General features: G+C 35.7%; 1 protein-coding gene across 2 annotated transcripts in view; it reads left to right on the forward strand.

The window, feature by feature from the left end:
* Blimp-1 (PR domain zinc finger protein 1) overlaps positions 1-22,313 on the forward strand; it is an 86,206-nt gene that overhangs the window by 57,232 nt on the left and 6,661 nt on the right. For both annotated transcript variants that reach the window (XM_019843777.2, XM_019843775.2), the window contains exons 3-7: positions 1,045-1,164; positions 2,489-2,614; positions 2,734-2,860; positions 7,461-9,467; positions 14,264-14,608. In XM_019843777.2, the coding sequence (XP_019699336.1) occupies positions 1,045-1,164; positions 2,489-2,614; positions 2,734-2,860; positions 7,461-9,467; positions 14,264-14,608 (2,725 nt within the window). The remainder of the gene's footprint in view (positions 1-1,044; positions 1,165-2,488; positions 2,615-2,733; positions 2,861-7,460; positions 9,468-14,263; positions 14,609-22,313) is intronic.

Consider the following 22,313-nt stretch of genomic DNA (forward strand, 5'->3'; position numbering starts at 1 on the left):
CGGTGAAAACGACTGATTTCAATGAGAATGACCATTTTTTTCTCTTGTGCTTCCTGTATTAACCTTTTCAGAATTATTGACGCATGAACAAGATACACAGTGTACATTTGGATACGCTCAATTTTCCTTTTTTTAACTCATACATTGTCGACAAAATATCAACAAACATCACTGTGAATAAACGTTCACCGCAAAATTCTACGAGAAAGAGAGAAATCTCGTTACACGATTGACAGATATTATATTTATGTCGTGTTGCGCTTGAAATTAAATAATTTTCTTCCAATTTTAATAAATTCATTCCTGAAGAGATTAACATGTTCGTTATGTATCGTTTATCCGAAAAACCATCTGTCACAGGTCGCCATGTAGAGTTCTCATCTTTTGTTTCTTTTTTTGCTAGGAAATAGTGTAAAACAGAATTAATTTATTCACGTGGGCATAGAACGAAAAATGATAGCTGTCACATGCATACGTGACATCGATCTCCCGTGAAAATCAGCGCGTCTCATATTGCGACACATGGTGGCGAACAATGTCGGACACTGATCGATTAAAATCTCGATTAAACGAAACAATGGACAAATCAATGAGCAAAATTAATTTATGAGCAAAATTAATCGCCACATATACATAAATATGAATAATTTAATTGATAAATAAAATTAACCGAATCAAAGTAATCGATCGAAACAATGATGACATAACCTTACACTTTACTCGATGTTACTCCCATTTGTTTTAGTCAACTACAATTTCTATCGATTAATGCTCACAACTCTGTTAATAAATGCGTTGATCAGTATCAGTCTTCACGGATCTTATCATGAATCATGAAGAACCGTGCGAAATCTGCGAGTGGCAAGTGCTGAGCTTAAGATTTCCTCCGAGACCGCGAAATTGATAGACGTATGAATACTTGAGTCGCGGGACGAGAGGCGGAGTCGACGCCGCGCGTGATAACCTTTATAAATACATATCGGCTCGAAATAACATCGGTCGTGACTAACAGTCGAGATTAATCAGAATTTACACGTGTGGCAGGTGTTGGGTGTATGGAGCACCAGTTACATCCCCAAGGGAACACGCTTTGGCCCTTTGGTCGGCCAGGTGTACACGAAGGATTCGGTACCGGCGGACGCGAACCGGAAGTACTTCTGGAGGGTAAGAGCCACCTCCCTCTCCTTGACGCGTGTGTTACTCAACCGCCGGAATATCCCAGTCCGTGATGGATTACATACACGAAGCGGTTAACTTTTCACCGAGGAGGCACCGGTCAACGTAAACGCCAGGCCGCGCAAATACGTAACGCACAGCCGGCAAAAAGAGAGAAGGAACAGTGGAAGAAGGACGGAAGGAAGTGAAGGAAGAAAGGAGACGACGAAGCGGCTGAAGAAAAGCCGCGGGCCGGCAGGAGGAGAAGCCAACAAAGACCAGAAACTGGTTTTAGCCCGATCCGACGAGCCTTAAAGCGAAACCCGCGAAGCCATTGATGCCTCGTAACTCATCAATTCGTTACGATAGTTACGCTGGCGGTTCCTCGCCAAGATATCCGTCGTGAGACGACGCGACGTGCGCGTGTGGTGTTTGTGCGCACGCGCGCGCGCATGTGTATTGCGAGCGCGTATAAAGTGCAGCGACGAACGAATACGAGAGAGGATTGACCGGTGCCTTTTCGGTGTTTACTCTTATGTAATGATGGAGTCGCGATTAGGGTTGACCACCTCTGCGGATTTCGCTCCAAATTTCCGCAGTGTATCATCGTATGCATGTGTGTGTGTGTGTGGGTTGCACGTATTACTCCTAAAAGTTGCACGTGTCACTTTTCCAGGTGTTGCACGGATATTTTCAGATCCGTACCTATCTGTCGGGAAACAGTGACAATTTATAAGAAAAAAGAATTAAGACGTAACGAAATTAATAATGTTAGAATTAAGTCTTAAAAATTATATTTTCTTGGTGTTTTAGTGGTTGCACGCTTTTTTGCAGCTATACTCATCGGTAGAAGGAGAAAGTGGAAATTAAAAGAGAGAAAATTGATAATAAGATATGATATAAATTTGAAGGAAACGTTTAATTGCTTCTTTTTGTTTATACATATTGTTATTTATCGCGGTAATAGCATTAAAAATTAAGATTTTGAAATTATAACGGTATAAACGGATAGTACGAATTTTCATATCCACTTGTTGCAAAACAATGCCAGTTTATTAAGAAAAAAAGAGGCAAAATTGATGATAAGATGTAAAATTTATAAATTTGAATTACTTTTTGTTGCATAATTAACATGTAGTAATTGATCGGATACTAGCAGAACATATTTTTACTTTAAGAGGTTTTAACCGTTACATTTTTAAGTCATATTCCTTCATTATTTTTTTCGAGCTAACTAGAGAAGATGGTCAGCCCTGTCGCGAATACGAAAATCCACACGAGTATGTTGCACATATAAAGGGGGAGCGCTAATAAAAATGTGTTTCTCTGCCAGGTGTACAAGAACAACGAGCTGTTCTACTACATCGACGGTTATGACGTCCAGAAATCGAATTGGATGCGTTACGTGAATCCCGCTTACTCGTCTGAATCGCAAAACCTAATAGCATGCCAGTATAAGGTAAAGCAATTTCGCCGAGTGCACATCTCGCCAAGCACGTGTGTTCCCAGACCGCGTTTAAATTAGCGAGCGGGGGAGGGAATCGAGACTCAATCGCTCTCCGTGTATTCCTGTTTCAGATGAACATTTATTTTTACACGATCAAGCCGATACTACCGAATCAAGAGTTACTGGTTTGGTACTGCAGGGAGTTCGCGGAAAGGCTCAATTATCCGCTCACCGGCGAGCTGATGCTTCAGAGAATACGTAAGTCAACATTCGAACTGACGTAGCTCGCAGAAATTGTGAAAACTTCAAATTGGAATGTCTATCGTAGAGGGGAGTTTTGCGTCGCCCTTCTATGATGCCTATGATTTTGCAGCCTTACATTGCGTCATGGGAAATTATAAAAATACGAAGGAAGTTACTCAGCGATTATTTAAAAACAAAGCGGTTATTCAAAAACAACGAACAATTGCCGGTAATAATGTGAAACGTATCCGGCGAGTTGACTGTTTAGAACAGTACTGGGAATTAAATGCACATTAGTGATGGATATTATTTCCTTAAATGTCATTCAGTAACAATTGTCAAAAAAAAAAGATAATGTGATAACTGTTATCAAATTTGAACGATAATTAATAAACTAAACATTTGTTTTCGTCGACACCCAATCTTACAAGAACAGTAACTGAGGGCAGATTCACACCTTAGCTGAACAGCAGAAGCCAAGAGAGTGACAGATGCTGATAGTCTGTCTCTCTCGCAAGAAAGAGATAGACTATCAGCGCGACTTCTGACTAGATGCTGCCAAGATGTGAATCCGCCCTTACGATCCGATCTGTTTAACCAACAACCGACTAATCGTTCATAACTTCTCCGTTGCAAAGTAATAATTGTTCGATAATAAATCCTCTAATCAATAATCGAATAATCGAGGAGTTGATGGCGATTACAAAGTATAAATACTCCCTTAATTGTTAGTTATCTTTTGTGACGATAGGAGCGCTGTCATTGCCTTAAGTCTAAGTCCCAGTTTACATTAAATGTAATAAGCCTTTCACAAATGATCTTAAATATAAAAAAGGTTTACGAAAATATTAATTTATGGATGATACTCGTAATAGCTGCGTGCAATAAAAAAAAAAGCTGCTTCACAACTGTTGCATTTGTAAATCTTATTGGTATATGCTCTTAGAATCAGCCGGAATCAAAACAAAGAACATACATCAGTCGGAAATTTAACATCAATTGTAAAATAATTTTCTCTGTTGAACGTAGTCAATGTTTCCTAGCAATAAATGCTTGATTAGTTGAACTGGCAAATTATTTATTATTTAACTGCTTTATTCGTCTGCCCACAATATTGTAGTCAATTATTAGTAACGGTTTAACTGAATAGCTGCTTGAATAATCGATCAGTTTTAAGCAACACAGTAACCGTTACAATTGTTAAATTAAAATAATCGTTTAACTCATCACTAATGCACATTTCAGACAGATTTCTGACACAACATTTATTATGTTGCGTTACCTCCCCCCTCCCCACTACCGTTCCCGCTTAACCGTGCATCGCACGTTAAACATTCTGCCTCAGGAGCTTCCGGAACGTAAGAAATATGCAAGGATCGTATCTCCCGCCAAACCGTTATAAAAATATTTCCCTTGCTCAGTAATTTTTATTTTCTTAAATATAACTAAATACTACATTTTCTAATTCTATTTTGAATTCCGAATTATTAGTGAAAGAAGATTGGTGAACGCGCAATCGCACAGCCGACCGCACATTGTTTCTTAGCAGCGATCAGTATCGAATGTTATTGTTATCGTTCTGCAACGTCGCGCCCGCTGATTCGCTAATTTTCTTTCATAATTAATAACATGAGAGTTGCGTGATATTCATAATTATTACCATGAAATTTCACGTGATATTCATAGATAATATCATGAAATTTCGCCTGACTGTTTCAAAAATAAAAGTGCACTTTTCTACTCATTTTGGCCCATTCTATCCGCACACAAGCTTTGTAGTACACTGTGACGAACCCTCTGCATAATAACGGTTTTGCGGAGAGTATAATTTCCATCACATCTTATATTTCTCATATTATAATATCGTCATATTTCTTATATAGGAACGCTCCTCTCTTTCTCTGAAGCACAGCGTTTCACGTACGATTGGCGGCTCAGCCGTCGAGCCAAGATCAGTAACAAGAAAAGAATAAATGTCACGTCAGAGAAATCTGTCCGAAAATTTGCATTTAATTCTCAACAGTGTCTTAAATTTTAGAATGTATGGAAATCAATGTTCGTCGAAAGTAATAGAACATGGAAGCCGTAATGAAATTCTTTATTTTTGCACGACATGTAACATTATGAAAAAAGCTGTCGCCTCTAACTCGTGCTTGAATATTTTACTAACACATGGTACATTTTAATTTCGAAAAATATAGAGAAAATTTAATCATCATTCGCGATGTACGAAATACTCACCGACTTCCGAGTGACTGCTTCAGAAAATACGTAGGTCGATATTCGTCGAAAATAACACGCGAAAATTGTTACAAGATTTTAAATTCGATCAATGATCAATTGTGAAGATCAAACTGAATAGAGATCGTCTAGGATCTGTATTTTATTTCATTTTATTTTACAGTTAACAAACAATTTTTATTCTGCCACAAAAAATTATACAGACAAAACAGAAGGATTCAACAATAGTTCGCAATATACAAAACACAGATTCACCGCGACAAGTTGATGCCTTAAAAAATACGCGAGTCAATACTGGTCTAATTATACTAATTATTAATTAATAATAATTAATTTAATTATACTAATTGAACTAATTATAGCGTACGGAAACTGCAATAAAATTAGAAATTCAAATAACAGTTAGATAAGAATAGGACTGATAAGAAAAGGACTGTTGTTTATGATAATTCAAATAAAAAATTCCGTTTTATTTTATTAATGATGCATTCTTGTTGCACTATAGAAAGTTATAATAATATAAGGCAGACTAAGTCACGCTCACGCAAATAGAATATATGATATTAAACGGAGAAGTCATTTAGTGTATTAAAATCATTACTGAATTATAATTACGGAACTTTAAAATCAAGAGATTAAGGTTATCAATTTTTTTAATTACTTTATTACGAATTGATGATCATGACTAATATATAAATATGTAATCTCAAAACGAGACATAGAATTCAACAGATAATTTTTTTTTAATTAAAATTCTTAACAAATTTCCAAATAAAATTTGGTAAAAAACGAACTGAGGACCACACTATCTTGATAATAAGACTACAAATGAAAGAGAAAGAAAGATGTGCCGAATCATAAATAGTTAATCTAGATAATCTAGTAAATAGCTAATCTAGATAGTTTAGTCGATAGAGCAATCTTTCGGCAAATAAAACATCTCAAATTTGTTTCTCGACCTAACTACTTCGCGCTTCAGATATAATGTTTCTTTCTTTCTATTTTTATAACTTTAAAATGAATTTTTACATTTTCTGGAAAAAATAAGAAAAATTAAATTAATTATTTCAACGTTGCCCTAAGGAATCCTCACCTTGATCACAATTAATACAATGACCATGTGATTACATACAATAATTAAAATATAATTAAAATGATGTTAAATGTAATAAAAAAAAATAAAAGAAAATTGTTAGTATACATAAAGAATAATTCCGTTTATAATCGCATGCCGTGTATAATCAATATGTTAATTACACATTAATATGTTAATCACACGCGATCATATTAATCACGAAAAAACAAATTTTTTCCGTTAAAAACAGCATTCTCGAGATACTAACAGCTGTCAATTGTCCGTCAATTGCACGCAGACTACTCTGAAGTACTGTTGACAGTAAATTGTTTCTAAAGTCTATTGACATATTAACCACAATTATCAAGTAATTTAAGTTTTCCTTTCTTCGTCTCCCTACTTCTGATCATCTTTATCAATAATATTAGAGAATATAGATTCAGAATTTTCGAAAAATACATTGAAATAAAAGTGTACCTACGAAACGACATTTTTCAGCAAATCTGTCAAGTACTCCGAAAACCTTTCGTTTGCTTTAATCAATAAATAACTGTCAAATTAACGGGACGGGATGTGATATATCCGCCACTAACATGATTTCATCACGTCAATTTTACAAATCTTTATTCATCAAACAAATTTTTCAAACAAAATCAAACAAATTCAAACAACATATTTCTAAACATATTAGATTTTCAATACTTATAAAATAACTCGCGCAGCTGTCAATTTTTGAGGAAAATTGCATTATTTGTGAGGTGATCTAATTTTTCACCGACGAGTTACTATTTAAAAAAAATATCTAAGTCGATATTTGTGAAAAAATAACACGAAAATTGTATTAAAAGTTGAAATCTGAAAAACGATTGATGGTAGAAAAAAAGGTTATCGTTTGTAGCTCAAATTAAAAAATTTCATTTTATTGATAAACGTGCATTCTCATCATACTACGTTAAAGTATAAAAATATTCGATATGTACTTAAAATACACACAAAACATGTTTATCGGCAAGCTAATATATGTACGTCAGAAGATGTGTAAATCGATATTCCTAAAAAAGAAAAAAATAGTGCGCGTGAAATTTATAAAAAAATGTTTAAATTTGGACATTTAAGATTGTAGTTTATACCTCGCGTTCATAAATTTTGACTAACTTGTAGCCGTATGTTCTTATTGCATTAAGGATAATTTTTAAGATGTTTTTAAGAACAAAACTCAGAACAAAACAATTTCGTAATTGCTCGTGATATACAATAAAAAGCACATACATCCGCAACATGTATCACGAAATTTTGCAGGACAACAAGTACAGCAATCGGCGCTACCAACAGAAATCCCGCCCACCGTCGACGTGGTGTCGCCGCTTAAGGACTCGTCGATCTACGAGAGGCGCTCGCAGATGACGCCAACGGACGGTTCCGTCAGGTCGGACGAGGGCTACCACTCGAACGGCTACCATGACGAGATCCTAACGCCGCCCGAGGAAAGCAGCGAATCCGACTCCGAGAACAACTACGTACTAGATTTCAGCAAAAACGCCAAGTCCTCGGTGTGCAGTGACGAGATCCTGAAACAGGACAACGCCGCAGTAAAGAATGAGTACAGGAAGGTGAAGATCAAGATCTCCAAGACTTATGGCAACTTCCAGACAGCGAAGGGCATGGACGGCCCGGCGAAGGATAAGGAACAGGAGCTTTCCAGCCGGGCGGTCAGTCCAGAGCTCCATAAGCCAATGTCGCCTGTCATCCTCCAGAAGAACGCCATATTGTCGACCGTAAATGAAGATGAAGTAATCCCCGAGAAGAACACTAAACCCTTCTACGAGCCGGAGGTAAAGGGCGGCTTGCCGATGTCCGGCAGACCCACCTACCTCACCAGCCCGAGCAGTTCCATTCTGGAGAACATTCTCCTGCGCAACAACACCGACAACAATAACAACAATAGCCACAACCACCACCATCACCAACATCACCATCACAACAACAACAACAACAATAACAATCAGCAGCAGCATCACCTCAACGGCAGTTCACAACCACAACAACATCACCAACACCACCAATTGCACCATCAGACCCATGTGGACTCGGTGACACCGCCGCCTTCCAGCCCGACCGAGATGGCATACTCTTACAAGAAGTCTCACCGTTACAGCAATATCCTACCTTGCAGCCCAGACTCCAGCTCGAACTTGCCCATGCATACGGACTCGTGCGTCAATTCGACCAGCAGTAACGGCGCGCCACCTATGCAAAGTCCCACTAACAATCTGCATTCGGGCGGGCTGCATTCTAGCACCGGCTCGGCAAACACCGGTCTACCGCCGCATCCTGGTAGCTTGCATTCGTCCAGCAATCCTGGTAGCGGCGGTGGCGGCGGAGGTAGCGGTGGCGGTAGCGGTGGCGGGGGCGGCGGCGGAGGTAACGGTGGCGGTGCCAGCGGTATTCACTCCAGCACTAATGTGCTGTCGTCCAACACAATACTGACGTCTACCAGCGGCAACCCGCACTCGTCCACAACGACAAGCGGCTGCCCACCCAAGCGAAAGACCAAAAGTCCGTCGCCATCGAGCCAGAATGGCATGTCCACCCCGACGATCTTGTACTCTAGCTCAGGCGGCTGTCAGATCGAGTCCAGTCCGGTCTATTCGAATTCCGCGGCCGCTGCTGCCGGCGGCGGTGGCAGCAATCAAAGCGTCTCGCCGATCTCACCGATTCAGTCACCCTCACCCTACCCATACAGTCTTTATGGACACCAAAATGGTTCGCTGCATCACAATGTCACGCCCTTGTCCATTAACTGCACCGCTTACTCGCCCACACCAAGCGGTAACGTGGTCTACGAGAGGTCGGACGGCAGGAGGCTAGAGGCGGCCAGCAGCAGTCACCAGTTACCCACCTCGTCGACCATGCAGATGGATGGCAACCAGGCGCTGATCACCGGCACGCACAATCTCCACTTAAGCCACCATCCCGGTCTCACCATTCACGCCAACTCGTCATCCCTCAACAGATACTCGCCGGCGAGCTCGTTGTCGCCGGACGACCATGGTTGTTCCCAAAGCGGCTCCCTCAGCCCAAACTCGCAGGGCTCGAGGGGATATAGGTCATTGCCTTACCCGCTCAAGAAGAAAGACGGCAAGATGCATTACGAATGCAATGTGTGCTGTAAAACCTTCGGCCAGCTATCGAACCTCAAGGTGCACCTCAGGACACATTCTGGCGAGAGGCCCTTCAAGTGTAATGTCTGTACCAAGAGCTTTACACAGCTCGCGCATCTCCAGAAGCATCATCTCGTACATACCGGTAAGCACGCGCTAGCCGAGGCAGCAATTCGTTATATCGGCTAATTTTGGAATAGTCTTGGTCTTGTGGAGCAATTATTGAGTATACGACGATTTCAATCGCTTCAACACGTTGATTGCCGTGGGAGTGCCGATGACTCACAGTAAGATAAATCACGATATAAATGTATCGTGATGATTCTAAATCTTAGCAAGTATATATGGTTACATAGCTTAATCCTTTCCTTGCAATGGCTATCATAATTCAGATATTTTCTTGTTACATAGATGCTTGCAAACGTTCATGTAATATTAAATCCAGTTTTATTCTTTATTTTAACAATGAAATGGCATACAATATTTTAATCAAAATGATTTATATCATAATTGAATTAGTCATTGCTATCAATAATTTTTTGCCATCTTTCGGGTGATAGTTTGACTTTGCACCAATAAAATGACTCATCTTTTGAGGCATCCACTCATCGACGCATTTTCGCAACCATGTATCAGAGACCGTGCTGCGTCGATCTGAATAGATGAAAATCAAATAGGGCAATGTCTGGAGAATATGTTGAATGCAGCAGAATTTTCTAAACTAACTCAAATAACGTCCCTTTAGTCGCAACAACAACGCATGCGGCTTGACGTTGTCGTGAAGCAAGATAATTTTGCCTCGATTCATGGCTATTTAACCCTTTAATGCCTACTGATAACTATAGTTACCAGAAACGTATTTAAGAATCCATAACTTAGTCAAAAAAGGAGATATTTTCGTTTCCTTTGCACCACTGTAAAGGTGAATTCTTCTTCTAAAAAATGGTATATAGATTGTATGTAGATTTGGTTTAGTCTGTTTTTAGCTCAGTTTTAATGATAACATGTTTTATCAAATTCCAAGTAAGCATAGTTAGCATTATTACTGACATCTAGAAGTGCACTATAAATGAATAGATTGGTATCTGTTATAATTTTATACATTTGGAAGCTTTTTCAGATGCAAAATGTGAAATTAAAAGAATATAGAAATTCAAAATGGCGAATCCAATATGGTGAACACGAAAATCAAGAAATTAATCTATTTTCGTGAAACCTGGTGACCTATACCTGGTTTTTTATGCGGCAAAAAATGAAGGGACGATTGACTATCTAAATGGTGACCTATAAGATATTCTTCTGAAATAGTAAGCTTGACGCTCTAAATGATAAAGTTCACTCACAAATATAGTAAAGTTTTAGCTCAAAAATGTCAAGCTGACTATCAGAATTATATCGTATAGATTACCCTTCATTTTTCTCTGCATAGGTTGCTCATTTCGTATATATTTTTAGGATCCAAGTCATATTTACCAAAAGTCATATTTACCAATAAACAAAAAACGAACGATAAAAAACCAAACCAACAAACGAAAAGCGGAAACTTCATATACTCATTTAAAATATTTCATTCTGAATAAATAAAGATCAAGTTCTGAATATGAGTTTTATGTTTCGAAGAATTTTTCCAACCATTAGGTATGATATAAAATTATTAAAACTAAAAAAAAATTTAATTGATCAGGCGTATTTTTCGCTTCTGGGAGTAGTTTCTGCTTGGAAAGGTAGTTTTAGGTAGATATAAAATTTTGATATTTTTTTTGTTATCACTACTTATAGTCTCAGTTAAAAAAACTCAAATTTTATTCTTAAAACACTTATAAAAAAGTCAGGCGTTAAAGGGTTAAGGGCAACTTTCCTCGTAGCTTAGTTTAAAGTTATAATTTGTTATTGTAGCGATCTCTTGTGACTGTCTGCCCTCGTGGTAACAACTCATAAATACTCCTTGATCACAGGAGAACCTTATGACCGTGGATGTTGCGTTCGTTGCTGATGTCGATATTTGATCGGAATCAATATAGGATCAACTTTTTGCGTTTAAGATCGTCAAAGTAGATCCACCTTTCACCTATTTCAACTAATCGCTACAAAAGCTCTTCTGTTTACCTGAAAATAACAAGAGACATATCATAATCCGATTCTCAATCGCGTTTACAAAGAGTTCATTGGGAAGCCATATTCCTTTTTTTGGATCTTTCCAGTTACTTTCAAATGACGGGATACTATTGATTCATCAATCCCAAACTGCCCTGCAAATTCTTTTAATGTTTAGGCCATGTTTTCGTTGAGCAAAACTTCCAATTTGTTGCTCCTCGTTTGTTTTCACCTCGTTTGAACGACCAGAACGTTGTTTCTCGTTGATACCGTACTTACTATTTCTAAACTTTTTAAATCATTTCTTACATAAACAATGGACACGATAGATTTCACAAATCAGTTTTTTAGTTGCAATTTGTTGCAACAGTTTCACCTCAATTAAAATAAGGCATGCAATAGCGAGTATTGAACTTTACCTAGTTCCATTGTGTTAAATGTGACGTTTTATTTGGAACTATAATTTGTCTTTTATTTCTTTGTCTATTATTCTTCTTTGTCTACTATTCTTTGTCTATTAATTTTGTCTATTAATTTTGTCTATTAAATTTGATCAAGTATAGCCAATATTTGAAAACTAAGAAGCAACTTAATATAATTATAAATTATAATACTAAATCGCTGCTACAATTATATATTTATGATCTTACGAATTTTTGTAAATACTTTATACAGGGTGTCTCAGAACTTTGGGACACGGGCTCCGTAGGGACATAGAGCTAAGTGAGAAAAACAAAAAAGTCCTGTACCATAATGTGAAAATCGTAATAGTTTTTTAGTAATAACCGCATAAAGTTTGGCGTTTTCCACGCCCAGCGCGGCGTCTTAGCGCTTTGATGGCCAGTGCGAGCTGCATTATCGTTCAGCCCCTACGCACATAGCTTGCCGCGGAGCGTCTATAGGTCGCGCTGGGCGTGGAAAACGCCTAACTTTGCACTGTTATAATTAAAAAACTATTACGATTTTCACATTATGGCAGAGGACTTTTTTGTTCCTCTCACTTAACTCTATGTCCCTACGGAGCCCGTGTCCCAAAGTTCTGAGACACCCTGCATATGTATATCGAAATATTCACTTCTAAGTTCTTAAAGGTTTTTGTAATTTTTATTAGTGTTACCGTCACATATTTTTCAACTATTCAAAATTTACCATATTATATTAAACTTAAGAGAAAAGAATTAAAAATCTATTGCTAACAGGCATTTAGATAAATGTGATATGCGCTAATTTGCAGTATATATATAGTCATAAAAGACTTTATAATAAATTATGTCAAATAATCTATTTTACAAAAATGCAATGAAAATTTATTTTACATAGAACGTCGTTAATATCAAAAATCGTAAGGAAGGGATTAATTTATTTATGTTACGCAATATTTTATTATTATATCGTTATAAGCTTATGATCATGATAAATATATTATGCCATAAATAGTCATACGAAACTCACTGAGCTGTTAACGTGTTAAAGTTCTTGGCTCTCGCGATATTGTAGCTATATTAAATTACGACGTCAGCGCAGTGAGAAGTCATATGAATATGGTTCTTGTTCCGTGTGTCGAAATAAATACATCAGCATATGTTATATATAACCAGCAATATAATCAGATATACAGCAACGAGAGTAAAAATCGCGGATATTAATTCGTAATTTACTCGAAATATCTCAAAAGGATAACTGTTTCTTTTTTTTTAGACAAGTATGCACCATTCTTTTCATAGAACATTCCTTGATTCTATATTGTCTCTATTTTCACAAGCCTTTCCAACTTTTAATATCCGATTTTAATTATTTTTCACTATAACTCAAATTCTTTTTTCTCCTTAATTATTACAAGTAACACTGATGTTGTGAAATTTACAGTCTCAATCAGAAAAAAATATACTTGCAATACTCTTAAAAGGGGAAAATTTGAATAACAAATAATTAGAAACGAGAATCGACGGTTAGACAGATGATGAAAATGAGGGCAGTAGATGTAAAATATTTGGCAACAAAAATTGCATATATTTTGGTTGCGAGAGATTTTGATTAAATCTACTAACACCCATGATTCTAACTCTCATTGATCGACTTATCACATACTGGTTGAGTAACTTAAAAAAAGAACTATATAAGAACATTAGTTGAAAAATAGATAAATTCTAGATAAATTATAAGTAGGTAGAAATATATGACAAATGTTATTCCACTACGTAATAAATGAACACATAAATGACGGATTGTAGGAAAAGATATGATAAACTATAAATTCACAATTTTAGAACTACGTCTTTTTATTTCGAGATCATAAGAAAAACGATATGCTTCACCAAAATGTCTTTGCAACTGTGGAGTAATGATACATTAATTAATTGTTATTCTTATTTGTTTTATTGTGTATAGTTTTACTACTAGAGTTTTAATACTAGAGATTGCCGTTTTTGGATGTTCTTCTTACCTCAAGTGCAATCCTTCAATTTAAGTCCTATATTCTCAACTGCGGTTGATCGACAGATTTACCGTTAACTATTCATTGTTGCCACTATTTAATCCAGGAAGCGAGAAGAAAATCCGAAATATTTCACCAATCTGCGCCATCGAACGCGAGTAATTTCACACACAAAAAGACCAATTTATCTCGACGTATTTATTTCGACACACATCTGATTCGTCGTAATTTAATATAGCCGCGATGAGGAAACCTCACAACCGTAACCTCAAGCTACAGCTGACGTCACGAACCAATGTGACTACGATGAGGAGACCTCGCCAGTCGTAACATCAAACTCATTTCTTTATTTCGTTTGTATTTCCGTTACATAATATATAAACATGCGCATGCACATGCGCCTGCATTCTCAGGTGAAAAGCCACACCAGTGCGAGATATGCAAGAAGAGATTCAGTTCAACCTCAAATCTCAAGACTCATCTCAGACTGCATTCCGGCCAAAAGCCGTACGCCTGCGACCTCTGTCCCGCCAAATTCACTCAGTTTGTCCACTTGAAGCTGCACAAGAGGCTGCACACGAACGAGCGGCCCTATACTTGCCAGGGCTGCGACAAGAAGTACATTAGTGCGAGCGGGCTGAGAACTCACTGGAAAACTACAAGCTGCAGGCCGAACAATATTGAGGATGAACTCGCGCTCGCGGCCGCGGCTGTGGGTTCCCCGACGTATTATGAGTACGGCCCTGACATGAATGTCGGTAAGTAATAAACAAAAGCTCTTTTCGTCTTGCGTTCGTCTTGTAACTTGCAAAGGGTTTATAAAGGATTCGGTTCCCGTAGATAAATTATTGAAGAAATAATACGTATTTAATCTGTATATGATTCAAAGTAGCTTTTTTAAACAGTAATTTTAAATAATAATTATTATATTTTAATGATTTAATGTATAATTAAATAATATAACAATAATTTATATATATTATTGATGATAATCTTCTCTCTCTCTCTCGTCACATACATCACAAATGCTTTAGTCAAAACAATAACCCCGTTCAGTATGTGTACAATCAGTGTCGGATTTAAGCACGGGCCTACCTGGGCCTAGGCCCAGGGCCCCACTCTTACAAGGGCCCCAACAAAGAACCTCCGCAATAAGTATCCGTTTTTCAGTCCCCGAATTTTAAATTAAATTTTTTGTGAAATAATAGCTCATGATAAGACATTAATCACGTAATCCCGCCTACTCCGATTATAATCAAAAGTAAGCTAGGTAGTCGGAGGGCGGACATCGGTCCATCATTAACCAGTACCGAACGGAAGTGCGGCCGGAGATTTCCGCACCTGGCGTCCAATTCGTCGAAAGGCAAAATTAGAGACGGCGGAACGCGGGTTCCTCCGAGAATCAATTAGAGTAACAAAATTCTTAAGGACCGATGACCGCCACCAGTAAAATATTCTTGTCGGGATCGTGAGCCGAGCGAGACCACGTGCTTTCTCTGCAGGAGAAAGAAATAACGTCGCAACAATGAACACGATATTTACACGGCTTACTATACTCGCACGCACGTGGTCCTCGCTAGAGTCGCGTAATATACGGCACTCCGAACAAGCTCGCGGTATGCTACTTTGCGCACGGTTGTGCGCGGATGCGACCCTGCCGCGGCGACCGAATATTCAGAGTTCGCTCACACAACCGATTTTCATTTGTTTATATTTGACGCGTGGCGTACATTCAGTGGTCGTGCATTGCTGACATGTTAAACGCTCTTCACGGCAAATTCTTCTTTGAATAAAAGAAATAAGAGGACTCAATCTCCTTCTTCGTACTTTTGCGGTGTTTTATATTGAAAGGTAGCTATACCAACCAATCAATTTAATCTCACAATATAATTTAATCAAGTACACACACATATCACAACACAATATAATTTAATCAAGTAATTATGAATTTTCGTATTTAAAGGTTTTAATTTGGAGAAATGAAAAGAATCTATGCAAATGGTGCAAGTAAAAGAAAAAAGTTACAAGAGGAAAAGAATAAAATAACGCAATTACCAAAAATTTTGTCTTTTCTTGAAAAGCAAATTGAAAAGCCAGTCAATTAATATAAATAGTGACGAAAATTTATCTGAATCTTCTACAAGTGATGGAACAAATATCTGTGAAAGTGAACTATCTATAAAAAATTGAAACTAAACGAAGAATTAGAAAGTTCATTTATAACTGATTCTACAATTGACATATGCACAAGTGGCAAATGAATGTTATGAACATGATCCTGCTTTATGGAAAATTGATGATAACATGATTTATTATTGGATTAAAAAAGGACCTTGTCAAAATATTGAGCAAGATTTTCAAAATTCTGTCCGAACATACAAAGAAGGTGACAAATTAAAAAAAAGAGTTTTAACAGCTAATGCGTTCAAACGTCAGTTTCCAAATGGAGAAGTAGTAAACCGTGAATAGTTATTATACTCTCGGTCTCAGGGTAAAGTATATTGTTTCTGTTGTCATCTTTTTTCGACATCTGATTTAGTAATTTCCAAAAGTGGTTTTAATGATTGGAAACATGTTCACTAATCATTAAAAGAACATGAAAGTAGTTTTGCACATAGAAAAAGTATGATTACTTATTTAAAACGCCAACGAGAAATAAATTGTATTGATTCAAATTTATTAAAACAATTTGAAGAAGAAAAAAAACTATTGGAAGAGAGTTTTAAAAATTGTAGTATCAGTCATAAAATTTGTAACTTCACGAGGTTTACCATTTCGAGGAAACAGTGATAAATTTGGTACTACTGACAATGGAAATTACTTGGGAATCCTAGATTTAATAAGCGAACACAATTCATTTTTAAAAGAACATATAAGTAACTATGGTAATTCAGGTCGTGGACATGTAAATTATTTATCGAAGACAATTTGCGATGTCTTGTCGAAATAATGGCAGAGAAATTATTATTTTTAATTATATCAGAAATTAAAACAACGAAATATTATTCTATATCAGTAGACTCTACGCCAGACATCAGTCATAATGATCAGCTAACATTCATTGTAAGGTATGTTAAAGAAGGACAAGCGGTCAAAAGATTTTTATAATTTATTCCCATTACATGTCATGAAGGTGAATACTTATCAAATATAGTGCTTTCAATACTCAATAAATTCAATATTTCTGTTTTCGATTGCCGAGGGCAGTCGTATGACAATACTGCAAATATGTCGAGCTCCTATAAAGGATTACAGACAAAATTAAAAGAGTATTCTTCTACTGCTGTTTATGTACCATGTGCTGCGCATTCGTTAAACTTAGTAGGCGTTCATGCTGTATCTTGTAATACGGAAGTGATTTCATACTTTGACTTCTTACCAAAAATCTATACATTTTTTTCTGTTTCTACGTATCGTTGGAATATTTTAAGCTCGTAAAATTTAATCAAAGTTCCTAAAATTTTGTCTACGACTCGATGGTCAGCTAGAGCTGATGCGGTTTCAGCTTTACGAGAAGGATACAATAAAATTGAAGATGCGCTAGAAATAATAATTAATAATGAGCAACAGTCTATGGAAACTAGGCATGAAACTATGTGTTTGAGTAATGAAATGAAAGAATTAGAGATAGCTTTCTTGAGTATTTTTGGAATGATGTTTTATGTCGTATAAATAGCACGTCTGAAAATACAAAGACAAAGTATTGATTTATCTGTAGTTGTAGATTTGTTAACGTCATTAGAAAAGTACATTCAGAGTTTGAGAACTAAATTTGAAAATTATAAGCAGGAAGCGAAAAAATTAGTTAAAGATATGAATTACAAGGACAGTAATAAACGCACTCGAAAAGTCAATACTAGACTTTCATTTTTTGATAAATCATCAGATGCAATAGTTTTGCGAAGGGAAAGAAAAATTTAAAATAGAAGTTTTTATATCTATTACAGACAAATTATCAATGGAACTGACTCGTAGAAGTGACAATTATAAAACTATTTATGATCGATTTGAATTTATTTCAAATATTTTAGAGATAAGCGAAGAAGATATAAAGATAAATTGCGACAAACTATACGATCATTATCCAACTGATTTTGACAAAAGTTGTATGGTATCAGAATTCATGCACTTTAAGTTTTATTTAGAACCAAGAGCTAAGTTAGATAATGAATTAAGATCAATAAGAAAAATGTACGAATTACTGAATGTAGAAAAGCTGTTTGGAATTTTTCCAAACATCAAAATAGTCATGCGCATATTTTTAACAATATTACCAAGTAATTGAAGTGGAGAACGATCTTTTTCTCGACTGTCTGTGATTAAAAACGATCACCGTAGTACTCTAAGCCAGAAAAAACTGAACGAATACAGCGTTGTATACACAGAGAATGCATTATTAGAGAATATAAACTTCGATGACATCGTTAATGAGTTTGTATCAAAGAAAATGAGACGTAAATACATATAATTGTTATGTGGTGACAGTGCAATAAAAAATGTATTCATATTGTTTCTCTTGAAAAATATGTTGTATGTTTTGCGGTTGAGACTTCTTTCTTTTGCTCCAATATGTAAGGGCCCCTCTATGTGTGGCGGCCCAGGGGCCACCGAACGGATTAAACCGGTCCTGTGTACAATATTAATGAATATGAATGAAGATTAATGAAAGAAGAAAATTAAGAAAAATAATACAGATATCAGCCGATAAAAATACTTGACGGAACGTATACAGTTGTCAAATACAAATATTTTTTGTGGTCAAAATGCTTATCAAAAACACAAGTCAATGGTATTTCGAGTTCAGAAATGCACGATAGGAAAGAATTAACAGAGTTTAAATCGTTATACAGGATGTCGGCATAATGATCCGCACGATTTTTCAAATGCATCCAATCAAATTTGCAGCATTATTTTAAAAACAACAGTACTTATAACCTGATTAGAAATATAAACATAAATATTGAAAGTTATCCGAAAGTCGTTGCTTACGTGAATTACAGTCTTTCTTTATTATTGTAACTAAAAGTGAAATTTCTAGTAGTGCGCTGAATTCGTGTTAAAATCCTCTCATTTATGATGATAAATATATGTTTACAATGTGAAAATATAGTTCCCAGACAATTTTCAGTATTTATGTTTACATTTCTAGCCAGAGCTTATAACTATCTCTATTTAAAATAATGCTGCAAATTTCATATTGAACACCAATAAAAGTTATTTAAGTGATATTTAAGTGATAATGTTTTGAATTCGTCTTAAAGATTCCTACAATATTATGAAAAGAAATTATACTTTTAAAAAATTCAAAATAATGTGTCGCTTGTTTTATGAAAAATTTTCAATTTTTTTATTGTAAGTTATAGCCTGCATGAAACAGATGAATGTTCAGCCTTACAACCTTTTCTTTAAACTATCGGAAGTGTCATAAAAGTCATTACGCTAAACATTCTACTTATAACGGAAATATTTCAAATATTACCTATTTATAACGGAAATATTTCAAATATATGCACAGCCATAGATACGCGTTGTTTACCAAAAACCACAATTTTTTTAATGTTTTGAAGTATCTTATCGACAATGTGGTGCAAAAGTCATCATAATCTCCCAACATAACGGTTGCGGTTTTTATTTATTTCTGTCTTTTTCCCAACTTTTTAAATCTATGAGAGATTCTTTTTTCTTTTATTATTATTGTTATTGTTATTATTGTTATGACAGCAGTCTTGATAGCAAAGTAATAAAAATAAACAAAGATTCCACGACTGTACTTCCATAGAAGTACAAGAGGTTCATTGCTTCCTTGACGCAAAGGGTCGATATGATATTGAATTTGTTTTAAATAAAGTGACCGATTTCCATTTGACGAAATGAACGACAATGTTGCGCGTCTATATGAAAGATGATCATATAGCTATTCTGATTAATAAAAATTAGCCCGAGACTCTGCAATTCTGTCTTTTCGGTTTTACTTTTAACGAATACAACGACAGACTTTCGCACCATTCTGCTAAAGTTATATGATAAGATAAAGATAAAGTTATATGATAAGAAAGAGCCAATGAGAATCGGATGAATTAAACTTCCTTCCTTTCTTTATCGCGCACATTTTAGTTCATTCATTGTCGAATATCAATTGACTTGTTTACATCGATCGTTTATATACTTTTTTATACTTTTTAATATTTTTTTAATACTTTTAACACGCGGTAGTAATTTTAATATTAAACTGTCTTCAAATCATGCAATAAGAACAGAGAAATTACCTTCATTTTGATAATACATATGAATAGCGCGATTAACACGTTGACTATCCATCATGTTCTATATCAGTGACGTCAATTTCCGGGTATACAGAGATTGATCATCCGAATATCCATGTATCTCTCAAATATTACCCAAGTACTTGAGTCTTCCAGATATTATTCGGTTACTTTGAATTTATCTAGCGATAGTAAATGACACACAAATGTATGAGAGAGACTCGTTTTTACTTACAAAATTAAAAATATTCCCCCTGCATTTGCAATGCATTTATAATATATATCAAGTTTTGAAAATTTGTTTATTTGATTTTTTAATACTTATTATTTAAAACATTCGCGCATGTGCGCGTCAATTTTATTTTTCATCATTAATATTATTATATATTAAATACACAATTTGCTGAGTATTTAAACAGAATATTTGAATTTGATGTACATATGAATATTTAATATCCCGATATCCCGACACTACATTGAGAAAACAAATTCGTTGGATTAATTTAGAATGTGGCTACATTAATCAGGCTGTTCGATGAAATGTAAACGATCCATAATATTGGACAAATTCGATTATGTTTCTTCTGGTAAAAGTAATATAGTAATAAATTGCACTCATGTGCTGTTGATTAATTTATGTGGCATTTAATCAATTTATATGGCGCTTAGGAAAAACATTTATCTGCTGATAGGATTCAAATTCGAAATTATTGCATCTTGAAGTCCTTTTTCTACATCACTTCTTTGGCTGATGAATGAGTTTTTTATTGTACATATGTGACATAACCAGTGCAGAGATATTAGACACTCGGATAAAAATACTACGTACACAGTGTTTCAGAAATAGCCAAACTCTTTAAGAGCATATTCTACTCATTGTAGGAATAAAATAAAGTTATACAGGGTGCCCCATTTTAATCCGGCCGGCTGAATAAAATTCGAGGATGATATTTTCCAGAAAAAAATGTCAGACAAATGTTGCTCAGTTCTAAGGGGGACATTCGATGCCATCAACAATTTTGACCTCGGGTGAAGGGTTCAAGGTCATTCAAGGTCAACTTTTTTTTCTTAAATGGGAACTCCTATTTTTCACATCGGCAATCAATTCTACGTAAAAAAAAAGGAAACTTTTGTCTGAAGCATTTTTTTTTATAACGCAAACTAATTTCACTTATTCAGCCTCCAAAATTGAAATTTTCAAACTTTCTGAATTTTTTACTCGAGAATGGTGAGATTTGGGGAGAAATTGTAGAAGACAAAAAGTTCTTGGAATGCTGCAAGAAATTCACTCGAATTTTCGTATAGTTGATCGTGCACTTTTTTCCGCCAATGTTCTACCTGTCAGGAGGTACCTCGAAAAAAGTGCACGATCAACTATGCGAAAATTCGAGTGAATTCCTTGCAGCATTCCAAGAACTTTTTGTCTTCTGCAATTTCCCCCCAAACCCCACCATTCTCGAGTAAAAAATTCAGAAAGTTTGAAAATTTCAATTTTGGAGGCTAAATAAGTGAAATTAGTTTGCGTTATAAAAAAAAATGCTTCAGACAAAAGTTTCATTTTTTTTTACATAGAATCGATTGCCGATGTGAAAAATAGGGGTTCCCATTTAAGAAAAAAAAGTTGACCTTGAATGACCTTGAACCCTTCACCCGAGGTCAAAATTGTTGATGGCATCGAATGTCCCCCTTAGAACTGAGCAACATTTGTCTGACATTTTTTTCTGGAAAATATCATCCTCGAATTTTATTCAGCCGGCCGGATTAAAATGGGGCACCCTGTATAAACATGGATCCAGAAATGTTTCTTTTCCAAATTATAAACACTTTTTATTCACAACAGATTTTGATGAGAATATAGAATAAGCTGTCATTTTGACACTACCTTAACTCTTAAACGCTTAAATAAGGACTGATTCCAATTCCGAACAACCCTATCTGTTAACCTATTTACTTCTAATATGTAGAAGATGAATAAAAGACAACGCATGACACGTCAATGCGAAACATGTCTATTGTAAATACAAAGTGTTTATAACTTGGAAAGGAGTGTTCCCAGACCCATATTTATATGATCTTTTTTCTTCTTTACAATGAGTAGAATAAGTTCTTAAAGTTTGGCTACCTATTTCTGTCTATCTGTTTCTGAAACACCCTATATTCTGATTACATTCTAACAATTACTACATCTAAACATATATTG

This window comes from Harpegnathos saltator, unplaced genomic scaffold, assembly GCF_003227715.2.
Source record: "Harpegnathos saltator strain DR-91 unplaced genomic scaffold, Hsal_v8.6 scaffold176, whole genome shotgun sequence".
Taxonomy (NCBI): Eukaryota; Metazoa; Arthropoda; class Insecta; order Hymenoptera; family Formicidae; genus Harpegnathos; species Harpegnathos saltator.